At 49.3% G+C, this 24,733-nt stretch overlaps 1 protein-coding gene across 1 annotated transcript; it reads left to right on the forward strand.

Moving 5' to 3' along the window:
* Window positions 1-2,555: 2,555 nt before the first annotated feature.
* Window positions 2,556-24,239, forward strand: C9H3orf70 (chromosome 9 C3orf70 homolog). The gene is made up of 2 exons (XM_075157911.1): window positions 2,556-2,761; window positions 20,990-24,239. The coding sequence occupies exons 1-2, from the start codon at window positions 2,587-2,589 to the stop codon at window positions 21,544-21,546; spliced, it is 732 nt and encodes a 243-aa protein (XP_075014012.1). The 5' UTR covers window positions 2,556-2,586; the 3' UTR covers window positions 21,547-24,239.
* Window positions 24,240-24,733: the final 494 nt, after the last annotated feature.

A 24,733-nucleotide genomic window follows, 5' to 3' on the forward strand; every position in this document is an offset into this window, starting at 1 on the left:
AACTCACTTTCCAGTGCAATTAACCCTGGCGGCATTTAAAATCTAACAGGCTTGTGAAGCTCCCTCAGTCCTGATGACCAATGCCAAGGAAGGCTCAAAGCCCCCTGCTCGGTGCAGCTGGGCACCCATCTCCTGCCCAGTTAGGCTGAGTTTAACGGGTCCCACCCCGAGGCACGGTGTAAACCTGCCTGCCACCCTCAGCCAGCTCCGATTGCTTTTGTCCCAGCAATCAAAACCAGCCCCAGAAACGTCCCTTCAGCCTGGTGAAAAGCTCTCCCTCGAGCCATGGGCAACCAGCCTGCTGAGAGGGAGAGGTTGTAGCCCCTGCTTGCAGGTCCCAGCAGGCGAGGGCAAAAGCTGGGGTGCAGTGTGTGCCCAGGGCTCACCCGGCACTGAGATGCTGCGGGAGGGAGTGAAAGACTCGCCGGGACCGTGTAAGGGCAGGAAGGGCAGCAGCAGACCAGGCATGCGCTGACTGCCCCTGTGCATTGCATTGAAAGGAGCCGGGTGTACCGCGGGTGAGCGTTCCACCCTCCCACTCTGGTGTCCGGCCCATCTGCCGAGGCAAAGCGCTCGTCCCCGCTCCTAGCAGCGAGGGAGGGTTCAGTTCAGAAGGGACCATTTTCTGCAGCCTCCATTGTAACACAGGCCAAAGGCTTCCCCCAACGAGCCCCACACCATCAGGCCGGTTACACTCCATCCTCCAGCGCCTTTGCTTTGGGGTGGAAGGATGCTGTGGGTGTGCAGGTGGGGAGTATTGCATAAATGCATATGGCAAATGGGTTTGGCAGCCTGACGAGGGGACAGGGCAGTGCACGGGGTAGGAGCTGCTCACCTGTACGTGCTGTTTTGGTGGATCTCAGCCTTGTGCCTGGCTCAGCACCGGCGCGAGCAGTGAAACGTCCCAGGGCCAGCAACGCTGCAGGGAGCTGGTCTGTGCTGCGAGTCAGGGACGACGGTCAGAGGTTGTTCAAAGTCTCAGTGCAACTCTCTGCTCTGCCGTTATGACCCATATCCCTTGTTTTTACCCATAAAGCGCGTAGCTGATCACAGCGATACACCTGCAGCTTGGTTGTTCTTAAGCTCTTTTTGTTGGCAAGAGGCAAATGATTCTCTCAGCGCATCTTCAGGAGGGTGTACAGCATGGGGACACCTCTGGGATCTATCCCAAGGACAGACCCCAAAGGAACTGTCTGGGAATATTCTGGAGAACACAGAAAAATAAGTATTTTTTGACTACTTCTGACAAAGAGCTATTGGGTATTGTACAAAGATAAGTGACTACGAAAATGACCGGTTTGATTTCTGTTCTAACAGAAAGCTGACTTCAACTCTTTTAATACTGAGCAGAAGAGCAATAAAAACACAATTTACTTTCAAACATGACAGGGAAACAAGCCCACCACTACACTTAGGAAACCAAATAATGTAGCCGCTGCTCAAGATAAATCCAAACTTTTATTTTGGCCTAAAGATACGATTATTGGAAAGTAACAATACACATTCATATCATTATTACCCAAAATTATATCTACTGATTATTTTACAAAATGGAAGACAGAGTTTATCAGTGTTTTTAAAATCACTGCATGCTTAGAAAGAAATGGTTTTCCTGATTAGATGACCTGAGAATAAGTAGCATGAAGAATAAAACACAAAACAAGAACTGCCTGCGCTACGGGCCACGTGTGCAAGCAGCTCAGTCTCCTGCTCCACGGACTCGGGCACTGCAGGGACGATCTGTGTCCACCTGTCTCATAAAATAGCCAAGAGCCACACGCTTGAAGCGCCCCAGATCATTTGTACCTGATGGTGCAATCGAGCCTCCTTCTCACACTCCTTGGGGTCTGCCTCCCGGATGCATGGGTGCCTGGGTCCCATTTAACGAGCCCAGCGGGGTCCAGAGAGGAGCTCCGCTCGCCCCGTCATGGCAGGGGCGAGAGGGGGATGCTCCGGGGAGCTGGCTGGCCCAGGAATGCTGGCACGGTGGCCCGCTGGCATTGCTCCTCTCTGCTGGGAGCCAGGCTGGCTTAGCCAGGGCTGGTCGCTGCTCATGCACGTGTGCTCCTGCCGCGACAAGACGCCTTTGAAAATCAGTGAAATCTCACAGTGGGTCAAAATTGACAGCAGGTGCCCTTGCGCGCACAGCTCGGCGCGGCAGAGCTGGTGTTCCCGCTGTCACACGGCCGCGCAGGGCAGCCCGAGGGGTGACCCGGCCCCTGGCCAGCCCGCCCTTGGGACGCCGCGATCGACCACCTTGCTCCCGGAGCGGCTTTGCCCTCGGGTTCCGGCCGCACGCCCGGGTCCGCGCATCCCCGTCCCGGCTCGGGGCGGCCGGGGCAGCGGGTGGTGCTGAAGGACGGGCGGGAGGCGCGGCAGCCCGCCGGGCCGGGGCGGGGCGGGGAGGAGCCGGCGGGGCGGGCGGCCGGGCCCTGCCCGCGGCGCTGCCCCCCGCGGCGCTGGGCGGGCGGGCGGTCCCCGCTGCGGCTCGGCGCCTTCTCCTCCTCTTTCTCCTCCTCCGCCACCACCTCCTCCTCCTCCTCCTGGCCGCTGCGGCGCGGGGGCTGCGGGCGGAGCGGCGGCGCCATGAGCGGGGCGGCGGCGGCGAAGAGCGAGAAGCTGGACGAGGCTCAGGCGCTGGCCCGCAGCTGCGCGGGCAGACCCGACTTCCAGCCCTGCGACGGGCTCTCGCTCTGCGCCACCCACAGCCACGGCCGCTGCTTCCGCCTCCACTGGTGCTGCCACCTGGGATGGTGCCACTGTGAGTGAGTGCGCGCGCGGTCCCAGCCGTCCCAACGGTCCCAACGGTCCCCGCGCGCCGCGCTGCCCGCCGTCCGCCTCAGCGCCCCGTCCCGTCCCGCTGCGGGGGTGCCGGCCGGCCGGGAGGAGCTCGTCCCCCCGGAGCTGTCCCTGCCGGGGCGGCTGCCGGCGGGGCGGCAGCGCGGCGGCTTCGCGGCCGCAGTGGGGAGCCCGGGGCCGAGCCTGCTGCCGTGGGACCCCAAACTTCGGGGCGGCTGCCGGCGGGGTGGCCGGGCGGTGCTCGGGGGAGCCGCCTCAGGGCCTGGAGTCCGAACACCCCTCAGACCCGGCGGGCGGCCCGAGGGTGAGCTGCGGCGGTGCTGGCTGCTGCCTTCGCTCGCCGCCGCTGCTGCCTACGGCTGTCCTTTTCACCGGAGGAGGCATTCACCAGCTACTTCGTTCTCGGTTCTAATTATTTTCTGTTCACAGGCATACGGTTTGAAATCTTCTGAGTAGAGAAGTAACTGCTTTGGGCTATATATAGCAGATAGTTACCGTTTCAAAATCCGGTGTTGATCCAACTCTGTCGAAAAGGCGCCCGACGACTTTAATATCTGTATTCAAGGTACTGATGGGTATAATCATGGAGGCTGGGATTGAACTGTGGATGTCCAAACATAGTTTGATGAATAATTAATCACATATAGCCTTGAAGAGCAGGCTTTTCAAACAGCATGTCGGTACGAGGTCAGGAAATGGTGCTGGAGCTGTATACTTAGGTCGTGTTGCGTTCTGGAGATCTTAAAGCCTGGGTGGTCGGGGTTAAAATTGGACCCTTATGTGAGGGTTGCTTGGTGCTGCTGAAGATGTCCCTTGACTCCTGACATCCCGTTCTCCTTTTGAGGCTGTCACCATCTCTCCGTGTAATTCAGTCTCCTACATGGATTCCCCCTCACGCACACTGTTTGCAAATTTTGCTTAATGGGGAAAAGGGCCTGCCTAAAAAGCCACCTTTTGTTTGGAGGAGAGCTTCTATTTGAATTAAATACACATTCTAGGAATTTCGCCTTGATTTGGGGTTCGTTTGAAATCAATTCAGAACAATGTTTTTTTTCTGTCTGTGCCCTGAAGTGAGTACTGTGTGGTGGCACAACTGGCTGTGTGAGAAGGTGCCACAGTCACCTGCTGCTCAGGGACAGGGATGTCTCATTGGCATTTCATCGATGACACAAAGGCCCTCAAGTTATGACCTAGATGTACTCTTCTTTTCCAGAATTTCTCTGGTCTCAGTTATTTGTGGTCGCCATCAAGATGTATGAGCTTGTAATCACTCTGGAGTACAGGATCAGAGCTCAAAATGGTGTTTATAAACTGGAGATGTTACCTGAAATCAGTTGGGGATGGCCCTGGGAAGGGGAAGTCAAATGCGGAGCTGGGAACACCTGGAGAAGTGACATTGCGGAGAAGGATCTGGGGATTAAGATGGATCGCAAACTGAGCGTGCGTCAGCAGCAGGAGGCCTTTGTGATAGAAAATCCAAAACCAGAACCCGAGCCTTCACTTGGGGATGCATTAACAGGAGCATTGCAAGCGTGCAATTTAATTAGTCTCTTCAGCTCAGTAATGATGAAACCAGACTGATGGGCTTAGTTTTGAGCATTGCACTTTAAAAAGCTGTAGGAGAATTGGGGAGGTTCTGTAGGAGATCACAGTGATCAGCTTAGAAAATGAGGTTTACAAGGGGGTGCAAAAGCAAAGGGATTGCTTGGGCTGTAAAAGATTGATGGAGGGAGGGGAACTTTGCAAAGTGTAAAGGTGGCCTTGCAAAGAAAGCTGTGTTCTAGTCCTTCTCTACACAGACTGGGAAGATAACCAATTTTCACTTACCTGTGGCAAGGATGGTTTAGGTTTGGATATTAGAAAACATCTTAACTAGGAAAAGAAATGAAGCAAGGGAACAGAGTACTTAAGAAGATGAGGGATCATGGTCCTTGAAGGTCTTTAAGGAAGGCTTAGACTGATGTCTGTTAGGAGTTACACGGAGCTGATTCCCTCTTGGAAGGACCACTTGAGATCCCATCCAACCCTTAGCTTCCCTGTGGCAATCATGAGATTTAAAAATAATTACAGCTTTTGCAAGAGGCACAGACTTCCTTCTTAATTCCTCCTTTACGGCTAAGGAAACTTTGAGATACATTTGCCCCATGAAACTATGATTTTAAATGAGGGAAGTCACATACCTCATTTTCTTGTTTAATCTTCTGAAAGCCATGAAGAAGTGCGCTGCCTTCTTGCCCCCTTATTTCCTAATGCAAATTTCAGAGCTAAGGATCTCTTTGTATCCTGCTCCTGCAGAATGAGTTGAGTTGGACTTAAAAGAGGTAAGAATGAGGCCTATAATGGAAAATTGTATAGAGGTCAGAGATGTAATTAAACAGTGTTGGGAGTTATCTTCCGTAAACGCAGTGCTGTAATACTGACTTGGGAATCCTCAGAAGGTTCTTGAAAGTGGTTTTCTGTGACTCTTAAGAGCTGTATCGGGATGCAGAAAGCTCTACGTCAATTAAAATGGCCTTTGAAGTATTATTTTCCGTCAGTGTCCAAGGTCCTGGAGAATGTCAACTCGGTTAAAGTGCACTTACGCTGAAAAATTACAAAAACTCACCACCGCTACAATGAGTAGATTGTCTCCTCATGTGTATTCAGGATCACATCTGCTTACTTCAGCGACAGAAGCAATTTAGCGTTGCAGAGCCACTTGGCTATAGAAGTAATAACTGAGAAAGAACCTAGTCTGAATTCCCCAAAGCCATTTTTGTTGGCACTCTCTGAAGTAAGCAGTACTTTAAGCGCCCTTTTTACTCCGATGTTTCTCTGTCCGTAAAATGGCAATACTAGCTGGCAGGTGAGATCACAGAGTCTGTTTAGTGTATCCAAACAGATCCGAGAACCTCAAGTGCTCTGGGTATCTGTATGACTTCTGTGTCTAAGCCTGGGAGTTTATTTCAGGTCATTTTCGGGCTCCGTGTGGAGGTGGTTCTCTAATGTGCCCCTGTGCCTGGGGAGCTCTGAACCCAACTAAAACCTCCATAAGCAGGCGCACGCAAAGTGTGCAGCACCGGTGGGCTTGGGGAGGCTGCAGATGGGAGGGCTGGCAGGGTGCATTGGGAGTCACTGGAGACGCCTGGCGCTGTGGGCATCAGGGGTCTGGGAGAGCAGGCAATAGATGTATCCTGCTGCAATAGATGTCTACAGCGCCCTTCCCTTGTGTGCTGCCGGACATCTGCGCGCCTGCCCACTCTTGTCTCCACGTGGAAGCGGGTTGAGGGCTCAAGCCTTCCAATCCTCTTCCCTGCAGGGAAGAAGGTGTTGGCCCAAGAGGTGTTTTGACTTCAGCCCCTGTGGTTGTCCCATTACACATTTCGCTTGCTTGCACTGTGCCCTTTCAGTCTATCTCTGCGTGCATTCCCCTTGCCAGGGTGTCAGCCCCCTGTTCACCTTCCTCCCCTCCCCTCTGACAGCCTTGTGGGCTTTTGTTTGTTAGATGCAGATTGAGAGCCTTAAATTACTTGGATCTACTTTTTCCAGAGTCAGAGAGGACCTGTGCCAGAGGCAGGTCTGCAGCAAGGTGCCTGCCTTCCTTCCCTCACCTCTGCGTTTCTGCTGCGGCTCTGATTTGCACTGATGCTGCCGGCAAGGCTGCTGGCTGTGTGGTGGTACCTGCTCCTGTCGGAAGGGGTTAGATCCTTGGTGTTACATCTGTCCTGACAGCAGGATTTTGACTGTGTTTTGCTAATTTTACTTCCTAAGAATTAACTCACCAGAGAAAGCATCACACTTGATACAATTACAAGATTGGCTTCATCCCTGGACAATGCAAAAATAGGGTATTCTGTTGCAACTGTGTTCATTTTTTAATCTGAATATCTTGCATTATGTTAAACACCTTGCAAAACTCTCACTGCGTCATGTTGCAGTTATCAAAAATACGTTATGAATAATGGTTCCACAATACTCATTCCACAGCAGTTGTATCAATAGATGGTAATTGCACTACCTTGTATTAGGCTTTCTGTGATTTTTTTTCCCTCGTTCAGCATCAAAAAAAGTAGGCTTTCAGTTACTTAAAGCCTCTTGCATATCTTGTACTGAAAAATAAATGCAGCAAATTTCAGTTCCACCACTTTTGCGAGATTCAACTGTTTGGACTGTTTACAAGAAAATAAACCAACTGTGAGTGAAAGCTGTGAGGTCTCCTTTGGGTGGTCAGAAAGGGAAAACAGTTGCTAGGCTCAGACATGTAAAAAAGATTGTGGTGGCAGTATAGGTTTTAAAAAATACCAATGCTCCCCCGCCCTTGCGTTTTGCGAAGGGTGTATAAGACTTGCAGGTGTGGCTTGAAATAGCTTCCTGCTCCCTGGTGTGCATCACGTAATTATGGGACTGTTATGCCCTGAGTTTAGATCCAGACTTGGCAGTTTCTGCATGAGGTCAGGCGGGCTTGGCAAGAAACCCAAGAAACTGTCATTCCTCGGCCAAGAGTAGAAAATGGGTTTATATGACGGGTGGCACGCCACAAAGGGCATGTGTTTTCGGGGTGGTTTTGGGGAAAAGGACTTCTCTGATTTTGGCCGTGCCAGCGCATATTCTGGGGACGCAGAATCAGAGTATATTTACATTTCTTGTTCATGGGCCCCCCTGAGACCAGGGTTTCTCTTCGCTCTCAGAGCAAGCTCCATCACTTCCTCATTGTCTCTGTTTTACGGGCGTCTGCAGGTCCCCCAGAGGTGGACCAGCCAGCCGCAGTTCTGGCTCTGCGGTCGGTCTCTGCTGTCTGCCTGGGCGGTGAGGCGATTATCCATCTCCCACAGCTGCTGCCAGCAAATCAGTACAGTCACTGCACCTGTGCGCACTCTGAGCAGATACTTGTTTCTTACATTCTTCTCTACTTGAAATACCAGTGGTTTTATTTTATAACATTTTTAAAGAAAAACATTCATTTTCTGTCTCACAAAACTGGTGAAAGCTCTCTCGAGGCCAGCCTTGATTATACCTCTTCCAGAGAGAAAGATGTGTTGTGTGTCACATCACATCTCCTACCTGTCCTCTGGCAGCGTACGCAGCCTGGCCCCACGCGCCAGGTGCTGGTATTTTCCCCTCCTATATTGTGATGTGTGCAGTGTATAAGTACCTCTGTGCACACAAGTAGCATTTCTGTGGTGTCTCTCCCACCTCTCGAGCGACAGAAGCCATCAGCAGGGGCTCTGACAATCTTTGAAGCCCGTGTAATTATTCAGACCCCAGTCTGCCTGTGGGAACCGTAAGCGGGCCATCAGCAAGGCAGCCTTTCTTTCCTGTAACAGACCACTGGTAAGTGAGCTAAAACGGTTATCGAAGGTATTCAAGTGCGCCGTGACAGAGCTTGGGGGTCTAAGGAGGAGTTGTGTCTGCCTGCCAGCCAGCTTCTGTTGATCCCTCCATGTTAGAGAAGCAGCTACAGCCCCGGCGGGGATCCCAAAATAAGCCCTGGGGTGCTCTGCAGCATTGCATACATTGTAGATCTCCAAAAGCCTTGCTTTTGTTCTAGTGGGTTGGTTTTTGGTGGCTACGAAAGTCTTTGCCACATCCAGGAGAGAGCAAAAGGGCAGTAGCGTACCAGTGCTTTACGTGTATCTCTGTCTGCAAAAGGTGATGTAGACTGGACCTTACTGGAAGTAGCCAGCCTGGCACTAATGATGGCAACTTGAGTTTCCAGTGGTGCCGTTCCACGGGGCAAAACTACATCCTGATGATCAAGTTGTTGGATAAACATGAAAAGGGAATTGTAACTTGCTTATGTTTTAAATTCTGAGACTGAATATTTGGAGTAGCTCATACATTTTTCTTTGTGGAAAACTCTGTCTACAGGAATGGAGCCGTGGGGCAAGGAACTCTGGGGCTGGGTGTTCTCTGAAAACACGGCTTGTCTTGGTGGGCGGATGATTACGAACCCTAGGAGAGATAGGCATTTTTCATTTGCTTTTGCTCTGAAAAGGATTTGAACATCCATCCAGTTTAAGTCCGTGTATCTGAACAAAATGTTTGTGCGCAAGCAAGGCATTATGCTGAGCACCAGGCAAGAGCTGCAGAAAGGTGGATTTTTCAGCTGGTAATGGGAGAAGACTTTTAATGAGATTTGCTGCCTGTGGCTGTGCAAGATCTTCTCTTCACCTGTATTCTGAAGAGCTGTGATATTCTAGCTTCATTTCACTAAGCTGTACACAATGGAGGAAAGAATGTCAGCTTAATATATTCTGAAGTGTAATTCTAAGGGAAAACACTTATCCACCAGTTTTTATGGGTGCACCATTCTGGACCTGGATTGCATTTTGTTGCTCTGCTTTTAGTTATAATCCGCAAATCACAGTATGAATGTACTATTGATGCTGTGTCTGAGAAAGAGAACTCACACGTGTAGATTCATCATACCCTGTGGGAACATCAGCGCCTTTGAAAGAACCTGCTGGCATTCATTTTGAAATCCTTACTATAATGCAGTTGTGTTTAGAGACATGCATGTTCTATTATTATTATTAACAAAACCCCTGATATCACTTAACAGGAAGAGACCACAGGAGAATTTTTGAATTCAAGTTACTCGCTGTAAGTACATCTTGTAGGACTAACTCTTCTATGCCTCACACAGGATTAAATAGAGCTACACTTCTTTCTCCAAAAGTCCTGAGAAAAAGGGGCCTTGTGTACCAAAATGCTTTCTGCCAGCCAAAAACTCTTGTTTGTCATGCATGACTATGAGGCTGTGTTTCGTAATGTGTCCGTCCATCTGAGGAGCATGATTCACAAAGAATTATGTCTGCTTGCCCAAAACTCAATCATCTGCTGGTAGGAGCCTCTGAGAGTTGCAGGTAAATGACACCTCTCCTCTGTAGCTGCTTGAAGGGTTAACCTGCTGTTTTCATGAAGCCTGCTCAGCACCAGCCTGAAACGATGAGGCTGTGGATGTTTCCTACCAGAAGTGAGTACTTCCGAAGGAAAAGTTTATTAACGTTGCATCCTGTCAGCTGGTGCGGTTGCCTGTGAATTCAGGACGTTCTGAACAGCTTCGTGGTGAAGGCTGAGCCTCTGCTGCTGCTCAGAGGTCTTCATTCCAGTAAAAGGCTTCAGGCACTTTTCTCACTGCAGAGTAACAGCTCAAAGATAAAATTTGTGCTGGAGTACAGCGCCTGTGGCAAGTGTGTGGCTTCCTTCCTGAACTCGGCAGGTGAGGAAATCTGTTTGCCAGCTTGAATCTGCGAGCGTGCTTACTCCAAGCGCCTAAATGCAAAAGTGTACAACTGCAGTACCTTCTAACACATTATCCTTACTCTTGTGTTGCTGATGGATGTTTCATGTGTCTTAAACTGAGCCCATGGTCATATCCTTGCACTGCCCTATGAGACAAACTGAGTCACGAGATTGTCGTCTTCATGGTTTCCATCCTGCAGGTCTGCAGAGCTGAGTGTGTGCTCAGGTTTGCTGGAAGCACTGGAGAGGGCTTTCAGGTACTTGGCACAAGACCGCAAATTTCCTGGCAGCACCTGTGTGCTCATCAAGAATTTGTTTTGTTGCGGCTCATGAAGCTGCAACCAGCAGAGCTGGGCTTGTAGAGAACGGACATCTTGGGGTGTTTTTCTGTAATGGCTCTCAATTTAACCCATGCTGCCTTACACGTCATGACTCACTCCAAGCCTTGGTAACTTAGTTCTGCACATTGGTAAGGCGATACCAGAAATTTTTGTTTCCGTAAGGGACAAAAAGCAAAATGCTTTACTCACAAACATTGTAAGATGTTCCAGAATGATAGCTGTGACAGTGTGTGCTTAGCTGATGATGGATGGCACAAGCCATTACACTTACTGATGTGAAAAGCTGGTTGACAGTAGATTGGATTCCAGGTAGTGCATATATATATGTATCTATATATCTCTCTCTCTGCATATAAAGTGACCCTGTTTTAATGTGTTGTGGTTTTTATTTCAGCACGTTCATGAATTTATCTGTCCACGAGATACAGAGTATGTTTTCATAATGGCTTTGATTCTTCCACTAATCAATTTTTATGTAGTGACTGATCACAGAATTCAAGAAGTGCAGTTGGTGCAATTTAGAGATGTTTTTGCCAATAGTTCAGTATATTCACATAGATGGAACCTACTGGGAAAGTAAAATCTGATTGCTTGGCAACTGGGCCTTGTTTTTAATATACCCATACTTTAATTTAGGCAACATAACAGTTGGAATTTATATATAACCTATGTTGTAAAACAATTTCAACAAGAGGCATGCATTTGTATTCTTGTTCTCACTGATGGCTGCAGAGCTTGAGAGCCCACGCGCGTGCTCTCAAAACTGCTTGTTTTGCTTGTGTACTTGCACCCAGCCCTGAAACCTTTTCCCTGCTGTGCCCAGCGAGAGCACGCTCTGCTGTCATCCCTCTCGCTGCTTGACGCGTGATGCCGGTGCTGGAGCACACCTGCAGCCGTTTCAGGCAGGGTGCTTGGCTGCTTCACGCTTCGTGCTGTGTGGCTGCCTGTCTTGTTCGGATTTCGGTGCTTTGCTCATCCTGAGCCACGTTCCAGGTGTTTGCACTCACTCACAAGTGCCTCTTGTCCCTCGTGAAAGGCTTGGACACCATCAGTTGTGTCAGGGCGGACTGATCAGCTCTTGAAGTCTTCTGCAGTCCCCCAGCATTAGCCCGTCCGTAGGCAGGGCAGGCAAAACGAGACACTCACCTTTTTCTTCGTTTTTCCTACCCTGTGCCACTAGATCTCAGCTTCCCCAGCTGGTGCTGTGGGTTCTTGGCCCTGCAGGTGTGAAACCGAGGGCGATGCTTTTACCTCTCTGCCAGCGTTCGCGTACCCTGCCACAGCAGCAAGTGCTGAGTTTGCTCCCACCAGTGTTGTCCGGCTGCTCTGAGCCATTTGCCCGCAGTGGCACTGTGTGACATGATGGCCCACCTCCTCCGCCTCCAAGGGTGGTACTTGGTCTTTTATTTTCTCATGCAGAGCATTGCTGGATCCCACACCCCTCTGAGGGAGGGGTTGGCGCCCATACCTGCGCACATCAGCTTCACGTGGTGACGTATTCTGGGCATAAGCAGGGAGATTAGTCCTTTAAATTCTCCAGAAACGGGTTTGGTAGAGGCTTGAAATAGAAATACGAAGATTGGTTTGAATGAAGTATGAATGGAAATGTGCGGAGATAGGCACCAGAAGAAGCAATAGGACGAGGGTTAAAGGAATGGCCTGTATTGATAATAAGGACACTGTTCCCAGCAATGAAGTTGAAGAATGTGTTGTTTGTCAAGCCCAGAAGGCTCGCGCTCTGCTAAGGCCACCGCACAGATAACTTGTCAGCGGGAGACCCTGTACTCTGACAACAGAAGGGAGCAGCACAGGTACAGCACGTCACATATGCCAGGTTTCTCCTGTCAGCCCACCAGGAGAACAGGCTGTGGCCATAAAGATGCGTCTATTCCAAGCTACAAAAACCAACCTCCTGCCTCAGCTGTCCGTCCGGGCTGTCTCCTGTGGGTGCGGAGTGCCGGTCTTTCTTGCATGGTACAGTAGTTTGGAGAGGACTTTCCGTTCAAGAACCCACGAGCTATTCTGCTTATTGGAGGATACACAGGAAAACATTCCCATTGCATACAGGGGCTCGTGGGTGCCGGCCCCCCTGCAGCATGTTCTGCGCACCTGGAAGAAGACTGTAACTTGTCTCTCTAGCGCCTATGATTTCTCTATACCTGGAAATGCCTTCATTTTCTAGGTAGCTTCTGACACTGATCTGTGCTTATCCTTCTTTGTTACCATATCAGTACACTGACTGCATGAAAATGATGGGATGCTGAAGCTTGAGCAGATGGTGCACAGGGATGGTTTTGTAGAATAAATATTTAGGACTAAGCCATTTTTTGTTATCTTCTCTACTGCATTTAAAAAATATCTAGTGTAAGTTGGGGATAAAATTTTTCAGGGAAATGTGCAAAGAGTGGCTGTTCTCCCCTTGGGAGTAGCCTTGTTGGAAGGCAAATATCCTTGGGTTCAGAGCTCGGGTTGTGATAGCCGGCGCTTAGCTGCTGTGCTCACGGTAAGCTGTGCTTGTGGAGGTACCTGAGTCCATCTGCAACGCTTTTCATGCCTGCGCTGTGGGGTGTGTGTGTTCTTGTAACCCAGCGTGGGGCTGTGCTGGGGCTGGGGTTAGTAGTGCCTGTGGGAAGCGTGACGCTTCTCACAGGTACTGAAAGGAAGGAGCTTTCAGAACGCACATGTGGTGTCCATCGTTGTTCATTGGTTTTCTTGGGTGTCAATACTCTGTTCCCTTACAATGATAAAGCCTCCAGGGTTGCTTTTTCTTTAAGTCTGGTATACCATGTAAGAAATGAGAGGAAAGAGCAGGGATGATAGAAGGAAGCTCCAGGGTCTGTTTGCATTTAAGAGTTACCTGCTCTTAAGTGGACGTGCACAGAAAACCCTGAAAGGCTTAGACAGCTGACAGCATGTACAATCATAATCCTTTTTGTATTTAAAACAAATCAAGACAAAAGGGCATTAAAATACAAATCTGATGAAGAAAAACTTGCTGATTTCCCACCCCCCATCCTTCTTGGTTTCCTGTGAAAAGCTTATGGCTCATCAAGTCAAGGGCTGTCACAGCTGTCTCTCGCTATACAGCAATGAGAGGGAACACCTCTCCTTCACATGAGAACTGGCAACTGTACAAAATCGCTGCTGGGGGAGCCACTGCAGAGACATTGCTAGACCAGTTCTTTTCTGTGCTTGGATGAGGTCGGGAATGGGATGGATTTGTTCGTGCTCTGATGGAGGTGCTTCTGTGAGAAGGTGCTGTTTGTAATGATACACTCCTGTTAGGTCAGAGCCTGCTAATGTTTCCTGCTGTATTTCCAGGCTGCTAAGGCCCTGTTGCATGACGACTTCTTCTTTTATGGTGGTGATGGGGTAACTGGTTTCTTTGCAGAGTTGGCTTGTGTCCTTGGAGTGTCTTTTATGATCCCTTACTGTGCTTTCTGCACTGGAAATGTGCAGGTTACTCTGCGTTCCCCGCACTAGAAATTTCTTTGAACAATCTCAGTCCTTTTGCAAAGTTGTTTGGAAGAAGCGCAGGGCAAAAGTATCGCTTGCACTAAGGTGTTGCATCTCTTTATCTACGAGGCTCCTTCAACGTCGACAAGCATTTTAGTTATGTTTCATTATAAGCACCAATGGCACAGTTCAGCTCTACTTGAGCTTGTTCTGTAAATCTGACAGTGCCTCAGTGTCCTGAAATATTTTTCTTTTCCTCTGGTGACTTATTCCATGTCTCACGTTCCCAGCACAGCCCATGACGGTTAGCTAGATACGACATGATGGCTATTCCATACGGTACAAAGAAATGGAAACTGGGTTAGCAGTGGGTTTTTTACATGTGCCATCTGTAAACGTACTCTGGGTTTCTCCTTCCATTTGTTCTCGCCCCTCTGGAAAAGCTATTACTGTGCTCTAAGCAAAGTGTAATTTGAAGCTATTATAGTCCTTGGTGAATATTTATGATTAGGGCAATCTTTGTTTGCAGAGGTTTGTTGTCCCAAGCTGTACATATAACTGGAGAGAGGAAGAAGGAGGAAGGCCAGAGGCAGTCATTTTGTCCGCTGTTGCAGCCTGCGGGGCTGGAAGGCAGCGTGCCCGGGTAGGTGCTCAGACCAGTGTCACGCTTTCAGATGACCCTTCTGCTTTGATGAACACTTTGGAAAAAAAGGTGTGGTGGGTACCTCGAGCAGGCTTAGGGTGCTGTGTGCCCGTCAATATACATCTCGAGATTGTGGGCAGTGAGCTTTGCTTTAGTCTGTAAAGGAGGAAAGCCCTCTGTCTGCCCCGACCTTCCGCTTTGTCGGTGGTGAAACGATGCCCGGTTCCTTCCCGTGCATGGGCTGGGGCCGACCACGGGCCGGTCTGTTAGGGCAGAGCTGAATGCCGCCTGTGCCACCCACCGCCTCAGGGACCCTGGAAAACCAGCTGGGTGTTTGACAGTTTATACGTTGTCCTTGGGCTGCTGTGCCAATCCAGGCAGCAACACGCTGCTCCAGCTTGTAGCTGTCATCACCTGCCAGACAACTTCATGGAGACGTCAGAGGGGTGCGCATCCAGGCAGCTCTTCCTAAAGAGACAGACTTGTCTCTCCTGCCACCCTGGTGAGCTATGAAACAAGTTCCCCTGGAAGAACGCTTGGTAGTTCTCCATCTTTTGCTATGAAGAAAGCCAGTGCTTGAGAAGCTGATCTCCAAGGTTTCCCCACGCAGAGATGTGGAAGAGCCCCCGTGTTGTGAACTCTCCTTAGACTAATGCAGAATCCCTCCAAGCTAATACTGTCTCCTGTTACGCATGCATTATGAATACTTGCTTTGCCTTCGCTACTTCAAAGCCGTGCACTATTTAATTAGACATTTTTTTTGTGTTCTTCATAGTGGGACCGATCTCCCTCCCACATAAGCTGATTTTTTTGGCAGGGTTGCGTGTGGCAGTAGGAAAGCCGTGTATGGCTGGAGTGAGAATCCCGGCTGACCTTGCAACCAAAGATGACTGGTGCTGTTACAAAGGTGTAGGTTCAAGCAGAAAGAAGTCACCAACACTTAAAGAGCAGCTCTCTGCTGTTAAACCACGGACACCGACTGCACACACCCTTATTCGGTGGGAGCACACAGCTGCCTAAACGCCAGCCCATGTGCTTTGCCCTGCGGCCGGGGTCGCTGCTTCAGCCTCCCTCCGTCATACGTCACAGCCGAAGGCACTGAAATCTGGTGAGATCGGAGCTGGTTCTCCTCCAGCGCACCCCGCTGGGTGCTCGCACCACGAGCGCTCAGGCGCCTGGGAGCAGTTCCTAAGCCGTACGGGTTACACTGAGCCAGGCTATGGTTAAATAGTGTACGGTTAGCGGGTCTTCATTAAGCCTGCTGATTTTTAGAGAGTAGATGAGCTGGCAGATTGGAGGTGTAGAGATCTTTGTCCAAGCAGCTGCAGGGGAAAGAACACATATGAAAAAAGCTTTTATGTTTTGGTTAAAAGGTGTCTAAATGTCTTGCATGCCAACAAATATACACAGTATGTATTGCTGACTTAGACTCGTAAGATCCACAGTGATCTTTTATTATTTTCTGAAGCGCGTTGCAATTCCTGTTGTTGTTTATTAGGAAAAAAATCCTTCAAGGTAGTATTTTGAGAGGGTAAAATTTGAGAATTTGTTATGAGAAACCTCACTGCTGAAAGATGGATTTATTCTTTTTTTTAATATGCCAAGCACAGTAATGAGTGTCAGACATAAACTAGAATGCTGGGACAAAGGGAGGTGGAGAATAAAATGTTTAAGCAGCACCTCTGCTTATTTCATGGTTAAGTTATTTTGTATTAGCCGCGGAAATTGCTGCTGTGTCTGTTCAGTGAGGATGCATGCAGACTGCTCAATTAGCAAAAAATCAGAAAAAAATGACCTCGTGGCTTGCTTCTAAAGGCTTGTATTTGTTTTTACTAAGCAGGAGGCACTAGAATACAGCTTCCAATCAATCAAGCACATAGTTCTGGTAATCTATGCCACAAACAGACTTTATATATGTATTATATGGAAGTGTGCCTCTACTTTTGGGGATAAAAATTTTCCAAGTTGCATGAGTTTGCTCAAGACCTGCAGGTCATCATAGAGCTCACTGCTCTGCTGGGTTCTGCCTTAACTTGCTGGCAGGTGTCACTGGAGGCGTGGAGCCAAGGCTTTGGTGAACAGCAGCCATCCGATTTGGCAATAAAAATCATAATTCAGCGAACAGAGAAGCAGGGAGATGAGCATTGCCCAGTACTTACCTCCTTGGACACGTTTGGAATAGTTGTTTTGCAGTTGAGTATCGGCTTTAGTCTGTGCTAGTTCTCTGGAGGATTTGGTTTTTAGGCTTTCACAAGGGTCAGTTGAATAACGAAGAAATGGAAAAACAATCAGTCCTTTTCAGTTGTGCACAAACTGCTGTCACTGTGTGAGTGGGGTCAGACAAAGCGGTGCAGTGTTTGTGGAGGGTAACGCTTTGCGAGCCTGCAGCGGCAGAAAGTGTAGGTACCAGTGCAGGCTCTCGGTTGTGACAAATAGTGAAGCGTAGCCCACATACCTACTTCTGAAGTCTCTCATTGTCTCGCATTTCCTCCTATCACCTGGTAGCATATGGCTGTCACGGATAATTGAGACTTATCAGGAAAATAATTTTGGCAGAGCCTAGTTTCACACATTTCTCGTTAAACACCCAGGAGAGGAACGGGCTTTTGTTTCCCCTGAGCCCTTTTGCCACGGTGTGGAACTGCAGAGCCAGAACTGTGAAGCTTCTCCCAGAGCAGCTATTACAGTGCTCGAGAGCTTCCCAAACTTCTGCAAATGCAGCAAACTGCTTTTCACAGAATTTGGAGTTTGATTTTTGGGCATGTGTTTGGCACATGCGGTATTTTTCCTTCACCGAATTACCGTCTTCCGCGTAGGCAGCGGTGGCAAGTGACCCAGGAAACAACGTGCGATGCAGTGTCTAGTCTGGCATCTGTATTTGTGCAAAACACTGTAATTTACAGGAGCATTCATCAGCGCAGCCCAATTGCAGAGTCCTTCAACTGACTTGGTTGGAATAAATAGGCAATAAATCACGTGCTAGCGTATTAAAAGGAATGTATCAGAGTAGGTGCTCAAAATACTATTTTATCATAGACTGTTGCCAGCTGTTTAAAGTCAGCAAAAATATGGCTGTTTATTTCAGTGGGAGTTTGATCAGACCAAGATGCATCATAAGAGAACTTGGGGACTTGTGCTTTTGGGATAATTTTCTGTGAAGACGACATCCCCGCCAATCCTGCAAGCTGCAGGGGCAGGGAGTGATCTTATTTTTAAATTTCCGCATTTATTTTTCATAGGATGCGTCATGGCTGATGCGTTTACACGCAGTATGTAGGGTAAGGAGTTGTAACTGAGGCTGTAACCACAGCTTTGTCCGTGATCCAGTCTGACAGTCCCAGTTGTGACCACCAGCACCCCTTAGAGGGACCCGATCATGTTTTAAAACAGAAGTTTAATCTGTCTAAAATAAACAAACTAGCTGAAACTTAACAAACTTGTACCAGGATTCTAAAGAAATGTAGAAATCAGTTCATGTAGAAAATTCTCTTTTTTCCGTTGGGCGATTCCTGCTTTACCCTTGTCCTTGGAGCATGAGGAAACGGCTTCAGCCACTGTAAGGTCACACAAACGGGGATCTGAAATCCGCTGTTAACAGAATAGCCACTGTTTTCTTCTACCCTGAAATTAGTGCCAGCAGGGCAGTTTTGAAACACGCAGAGAATTACCACATGCTGCTGCAACGGTAAAACAACCAGCTGAGCTCCCGGGTAACCCCTCATCTCCCCCTGCCGCCACTTTTGGGGAAAAAAAAAAGGCAAAGTGATGAATCAAAGATTCATCATTTAATGTCCAATTGGCTTAAGTCCCCTGCTTTCTTCTCCCAACAGCCCCCAGCCTTCTGCCAGCACGTGGTGGCTATGTTAAGGGGAAAAATATAGTCCTGTTGTGCAGATACCTTTTTTCCTTGATCCTGTTAAAATCTTTACCAGGGCCTTCCTTGGACACCTCAGATAGAGGTGGCACAAAATTGAGTTGAGAGGTTTTTTTTCACTAGTATCGGCGTTCTATCATTGGTTGTCAATGGAATGGCATAGGAGCCCACACAGAAGCACTCCGAATATATGAATAAATACAGCATCGTGGCTTCAGGCAAGGGTAGGCTGCTGAATTTTATCAGACACTATTCCAACTACCAGCACGCTAAGCAGTCATCTGTGTTGCTTTGCAAGATGGTAGCATATTTAATGTTCAGTAATTTCAAAGGATGATTTCTGGAGAACAGCGGATGGCAGGAAGCCATGGGCTCCTGCTGTTCCAGTGGGTTGTGAAGGTAAGGTCTGCCCAGCTGCCCCGGGGAGCTTCCCAGAGCAGCTGTGTCAGCAAGATTTGAAAAATGCCCGAGAGACCCCCTCCCTCAGTGACTGCCAGACCGAAATATCTCTGCTGCTGCTCCAAAGGGCACCGGAGGAGTAAGAGCTCTGCCTGTGGTTGAAGTGTTCAGGTGTTTGATGCTAGCACTTAATTCCTCTGAGTCACAGCAAGTTTAGAAACTAGACGATGGTATGTTAAAAAGATGGCAAGAGGAGAGAAGGAGTTTGTATTTTCTGCCATCCAGCCATAATCAAACAGGAGGGAAAAGAGTTTGTTTTATTTTCACTGAGCTTTCCTGGCAGCTCTCTTAATTATCATTCCACAGATCGTAGGAAAAGAGCACTTGATGAGGTATTCCAGGGGAGCTGGTCAAATCTATTCACAAAATGCTCTTTTCCCCTGCCCACCCACTGCCGCCGTCTCGCTGCCCTCAGTCTGGCTCGGCTGGCTGTCCTCTCCCACGGCACGGCAGGGGTGGGCTTTTCTCTTCAGCGTGTCCGGTGCTCCTTCCTCCGAGCTTTCTGCTTTCTGCGTGTGCTGGCCTCGCAGCGAGCCTCTTGCACGCTCCAGTGCTCCCCTGAGCTCTTCTTTCAGCCCTGCGCTCTTCCTGGCGTTTCCTCTGTTCTCCCTGTCCTTCGGCCACGGGGGTTTGAAGTCCGCGGAGGAGCGCGGCCGACTTTCACACGAGCCGTTTCCCTTCCAACACCACCAGCGCAGCAGGGGTGGGAAGAGCCTTCCCCAGCGCCGGAGGCTTCCCCTGGTGACGTACTGGAGCCGGGCTGGCAAAGCACCGCCTGTGTGTGGGCCCCGGCTCCTCGGAGCCAGCGAACACCCCAGAGGCTGCTGCAGCCAAGAGCTGGGATCTCTCAGCCTGCCCCATTGCCAGCGCTTTCGGCAGGCGCTGGGGCACCGACTGCCACGCTGGCTGGGAGCTTGTTGCAGTCAGAGCTCTTCCCACGTCTGGGAAGGATTCCCAGGCTGAGGATGGGATTTTTTACTGCAGAGAGGCATGGCGGGGGAGCAAGCCCTTCCTCAGGGAGAAGAAAGCCTTTCTCTCCTCCCACTGGCCCGGGCCCTGCTCAGCATCCCCGAGCAGAAACGCAATCACTGCTTCGATTTCCCAAAGGAATGGGTAACTGGGGGGAGAAGGGCTGCACCAGCCACAGACACCAAAACACGTGGCAGATCTCATCACAGCACATCCGGATTCATCAATGCATGAGACTTCGGTGGCTTTCTGCTCCTTACCTGGAGAGCTTCGAGCATCAAAACAGTCCTTCAGTGCTTTGATACTTTTTCTGCCTTTGCAAAGCAGTATTTGCAACTCGTGCATCAGAACCCTTCCGAGGGCCCCGCTACGTGCGAGCCTTCTGGAAATTTGTGCTTTCATAGTGTATGAACCCCTAGGGAGACACGAGTCTTTCAGAGGCTTCATGCGAATAAAATGCAGCATTTTACAGTCTTAGGCATAGCCTCAGGTTTCTCAGTTTTTCCTAACAAAGTACTGATTTTCTGCTCTTTTATTTATTTCTTTTAGTAAAGATTTTCAGTTCACACTTGGTTCAGCTCTATATAACCAACGTAATCCTGTTTTCTTACTACTTAGCCAGATAATCAAGATGCCAAAAGCATTTGTACGGCTTGGGAATTCCCTTATTTTCTGCCTTAAAATTCTAACTCTGGTTTATAATGCAGAAAAACACGATTTAGTCCCCAGAAAAAAAGAACATGGAAACGCATGCAGGGAGACTCATTGTAATTTGGAATAATAATAATAATAATAATAATAAAATTTAGATCATTGTAGCCAAGATGTAAGCTAGAACTGCTCTGTGTTCAGTGAAGGAAAAAAAAAAGTCTCTGAGCATCTTTTCAGTTTTCTTTCCCCTAGCAAGGGGTGCAGGCAGACTTGCCGTCTGTCCCACTTCTTAGCTATGGAGTTGGGCCCCGGAGCCAATTTTCTAGAGTTAGTGATGTCCTACAGGTGTCTTCAAGGCAGGGGCAGGGAGAGGAGCAGGACTGGGGTAAGGAAGGTTATGCTTACCTACAGTATTAAGTATTAAACACCTTGAGGCAACTGAAAACAGAGCGGCTGCTGAGCGCAGGGAACCGTTGGTTACTCTTAACGGCCAAGGGCAAGCATCAGGTCATCCGTTTGTTTCTCACTTAAAGATAACGATCTTTAAATGCTGCTTTTCTGTTTTCCCCGCAGGTAAATATGTCTATCAGCCCATGACACCCGTAGAGCAGCTTCCCAGCACCGAAATACCTGTTCGCCCTCGGGAGTCTACAAACACCATCCAGATCTCCGTTTCGCTCACTGAACACTTTTTGAAGTTTGCGCCCGTCTTCCAGCCCCCTCTGCCCCCCGACTCCCCGCAGTTCTGCACAATCGCAGACCTCTTCATTGACAATTACCGCGTGAAATGCATCAACGGGAAGATGTGCTACGTGCAGAGGCAGCCTCCCCCCGTGCCCCACAAGATAAAGCCCGAGGAAGTCCCTGTTCGCAATGCCTTAATCACAAAAGAGAGCAATACGCCAAAAACAGATCACTGCTCCTCCCCTTCCAGCTCTGAGGACTCCGGGATCAATGCAGTGGGGGTTCACTACATGGAGTCGTGTGACGAGGACACGGAGGGGGTGGCCGAGCTAAGTTCGGAAGAAGATTACAGCCCGGATAGCAGCTGGGAACCAGATGAATGCCCGCTCTTGTCACCCTCGCAGTGCGAAATGGAAGTGATTGAGACTATAGAAACCACTGTGTAATCCGACAAGTTGGTATCAGATCAGTCCAGTTCCCACTCAGCAATGTTGCTTTTGTAGTATTTATATTTTCTGTTTTTTCTGACAATCCCTTTTTTCCAGTGCACTTGATATTTCAGATTCCTCATGGGAGCGCGGTCACGGGACTTGCATATTGGTGGACTAGCAGCAGCCTGAGCAATTTTAACATGTTCTCAGCCTGATCAGATCTCCCACGTCTGCACGTAAGGTAGTGATAAATCTTAAGACTTTTATAGCTGAAACAGGCCCTTTACTTGGTCTGGGTTACATCGTATACTACTTCTCATACAAGGATGTGCCGCTCGAGATGTTTCCATCTGTCAGGATGTTTGCAGTGGGCCTTCAAAGCACAGAGGCGAGCTGGTGCAGCACGCCTGCGAGCAGCAAAACCAAGTTGCCCTTATTCTTTCTCAAACAGCTACGCGAGGTGCGGCGACAAGAGGCTCTTTCCGTCTCTGTCCTTGCGCATTGTCCATCCTTTTCTCTAGTGCTGGTGCGACCCTTCTCGAAGGCTGTTGGCACCGCTCTTCCAGCGGGTTGGTATGGCAGGCTAGAGAATGCACAAAGTGCCTCCAACTTTTCTCCAGGCTATGCACCGAGCATCTGCTGAGTTGGGTCAGGCTCTGAAATCTCCTGAGAAGGCAACTGTTGCTCCGGAGGGGGATCAGTTGCCTGGATCCAGCTGGTCCCTTTTCTCTAACGTGGAGCTCGGGAAGGGGATCTGGCTTTTGCAGCTCGGCAGGAGGGGGAGCAGGCAGAGGTGAAGCGCGGCCGTCTAACTAATACCATGCTAGACTGGGGTGTAAAATGATAGGCGAAGGAAGCGACTACCTCCAAACACACAAAATCCGCCCTCGGCTTTGCCTGCTGCTTCCTCCTGTGCTGTTTGGTGCCGGACACGTGCACTCAGGACCAAATGGCCTCAGGGCCTGCGTTTGCCTGAAGAACAACAAAATTTTAAAAAAAGAAGTTTATCAGCCACACCACTGTGTCAGCAGAGCTCGGGGACAGCGTGGAGGTGCCCGTGGGAGGTGGCCCACAGGCTCGGTGGCGCGTGTGCGTGTTACAATACAGCCTAAGGTCATTCTAGCACAGAGAGGAAGCTTCAGCTCCCGCTCCTTTGCGCCCAGGTCAAGAGCGGATTCTGAACAGGGGTTTCCTCAAATAGCTGGTAAGAGCGAGCTGTCTTGCTGGTGGTTTGGTTTCAGCCCTGCTTGACGAAACAAAAATGTCGTTCTCGGAAGATTTCAGTCAGCTTGAATTAGTTGGAGCCAGTAATAACTGTGTTTTCAACAGCATTACTGAATTTCTTTGTGTATTTGCTGTTTACGTTTCAAAAGTCCTTGGTGAATATAAGGCTGTATAAATGTGTACAGTTTAGTGATTGATACTAGATTATATAGTCCGTGTTATAGGATGGCTCATCTCTCTCACTGTATCCTGACAATGTATTACTAATTTTATACACTTTGTAATCAGTATCTTTAGAAAGCATTTAGGCAACAGTGTGTGTATGTGCACATGCGTGTGTGCTAGGAGTTTACCGTAAATGGTTATAAAGTAATACTGTACTTTTTAGACTAACACTTTCAGACAAAAGTAATAGGTTTTATAGTTTTGATGACTTACATAAAAAAGTGCAATGCTTGTTAAATGAGGAACTTGGGCCATTGCATGAACAGATACATTCTCACAAGGCACCTGAAAATACTCCGTTTTTCTGAGGGCATTTAAACAAAGGCCGTAGTAAAACTAAATAGGATTTATTCATTTTTTAAGGGCAGGGTTGTCTTTCTTGGTTAACTAAGGTTTCTAACAACGTTTTAGTGTCTTTTCACCATTCAGGCACATTCCATAGGTAGAAGGAAGCATTATGTATAGACCTACAGCATTTATTCATATTTAATCTTTCAATTGTAATCTGAGTGGAGAGCTGAAAAAGCTCACTCTTGTGCCTGGCCTGCCTGAGCTTTCTTCCCAGAGGCGGCTTCCCTTTCCCGGGAGGACAAGGTGGGCTGGCAGATGCATCCTCCCAAGGGACCAGCGGCAGCGGGGCCCTTCCCGAGGACGGGGTGCTCCTCGCCAGCTCCCGCTGGGCGCCAAGCAGAGGAAGGGTCATCAGGACCCTCCGACCTGGCAGGAGCTCACCTCGTTCGCAGGCAAGCAGGAGCCGCCTCCTCCTGCTGTTAGGGGGCACCGGCTGCGAGCGCAGTGAAATTCGGTTGGGTACTTATGACCAAGACTTACCGTAAGGTCCCGTGGTCTTGCAGGTTCATATCACTGTCGTCAGGATACATTCTTTCTTAACTGTAAGTAATTAGCAATATTCACAAGCTGTGAGTGTCTCCTACCCAGGATTTGTTCAGATGTCTTAAGCACAATAAGCTGCCTCTTCCTTCTGTTGTACCTGTAAAACATCAGTGGAGCCGCCTGGTGTGGGACGGGGCTAGGTCTGGAAAGCGTTTCAGCAGCCAGCACAGTGGCAGGTTTCTCACTGTGCTCCATCACGCACCCCAGTTCAGAAACACGCTCTTCACAGAAACGCGGTTTCTTTTCTTTGCACAAAGACTGGCGTAGACGTGCTGTAAGAGACGTGCCCTGGGCTCGTTGCTCCACTCTGCCAGGGAGAGGTGTGTGTATTTCCTCTTTAATAAAATACTAAACAACTGAAGTTCTGCTTGTCCTCACTAACTGTGTATTTTCCATACTACAGTGAAACGTTCTGGTTTTTCCAGCAAAGGAAGGGTCACTTACCGCTTCAGATGGTGGCACCTGAAACACACACCCAGTGCTAGGCAGAGAAATGTAATAACCAAGTGGAGCACCAGGCCCAGCCCCACCTGGGTTTGGGCACCTGGTAAGTACTGGGGCTGGTGGGCAACCCCACAGCCCAGTTCGCACTCGCCTGTGAAAGAAGAGCTGCCCCAGTCGGGGGAGGGCAGCGGGGGAAAAGAGCTGAGGGCTTAGGTCTGGGAGAATTCAGCTGGCTGTAGCCCCTTGCCCGGAGGCTGGAAACATCAGTCTGGGGCACCATTTTGTAGCTCTTAGCGCGAGTGGGAAGAAGGTGAGCACACTGGGCACTGCTCCCGGCCGGGTGGGCTCTGCACAACAGCTGGCACAGCAGCTATGTGCCTTGGAGGCAGCAGCGCTGCCCCGCATTCCTGCCGTC

This window comes from Calonectris borealis, chromosome 9, assembly GCF_964195595.1.
Source record: "Calonectris borealis chromosome 9, bCalBor7.hap1.2, whole genome shotgun sequence".
Taxonomy (NCBI): Eukaryota; Metazoa; Chordata; class Aves; order Procellariiformes; family Procellariidae; genus Calonectris; species Calonectris borealis.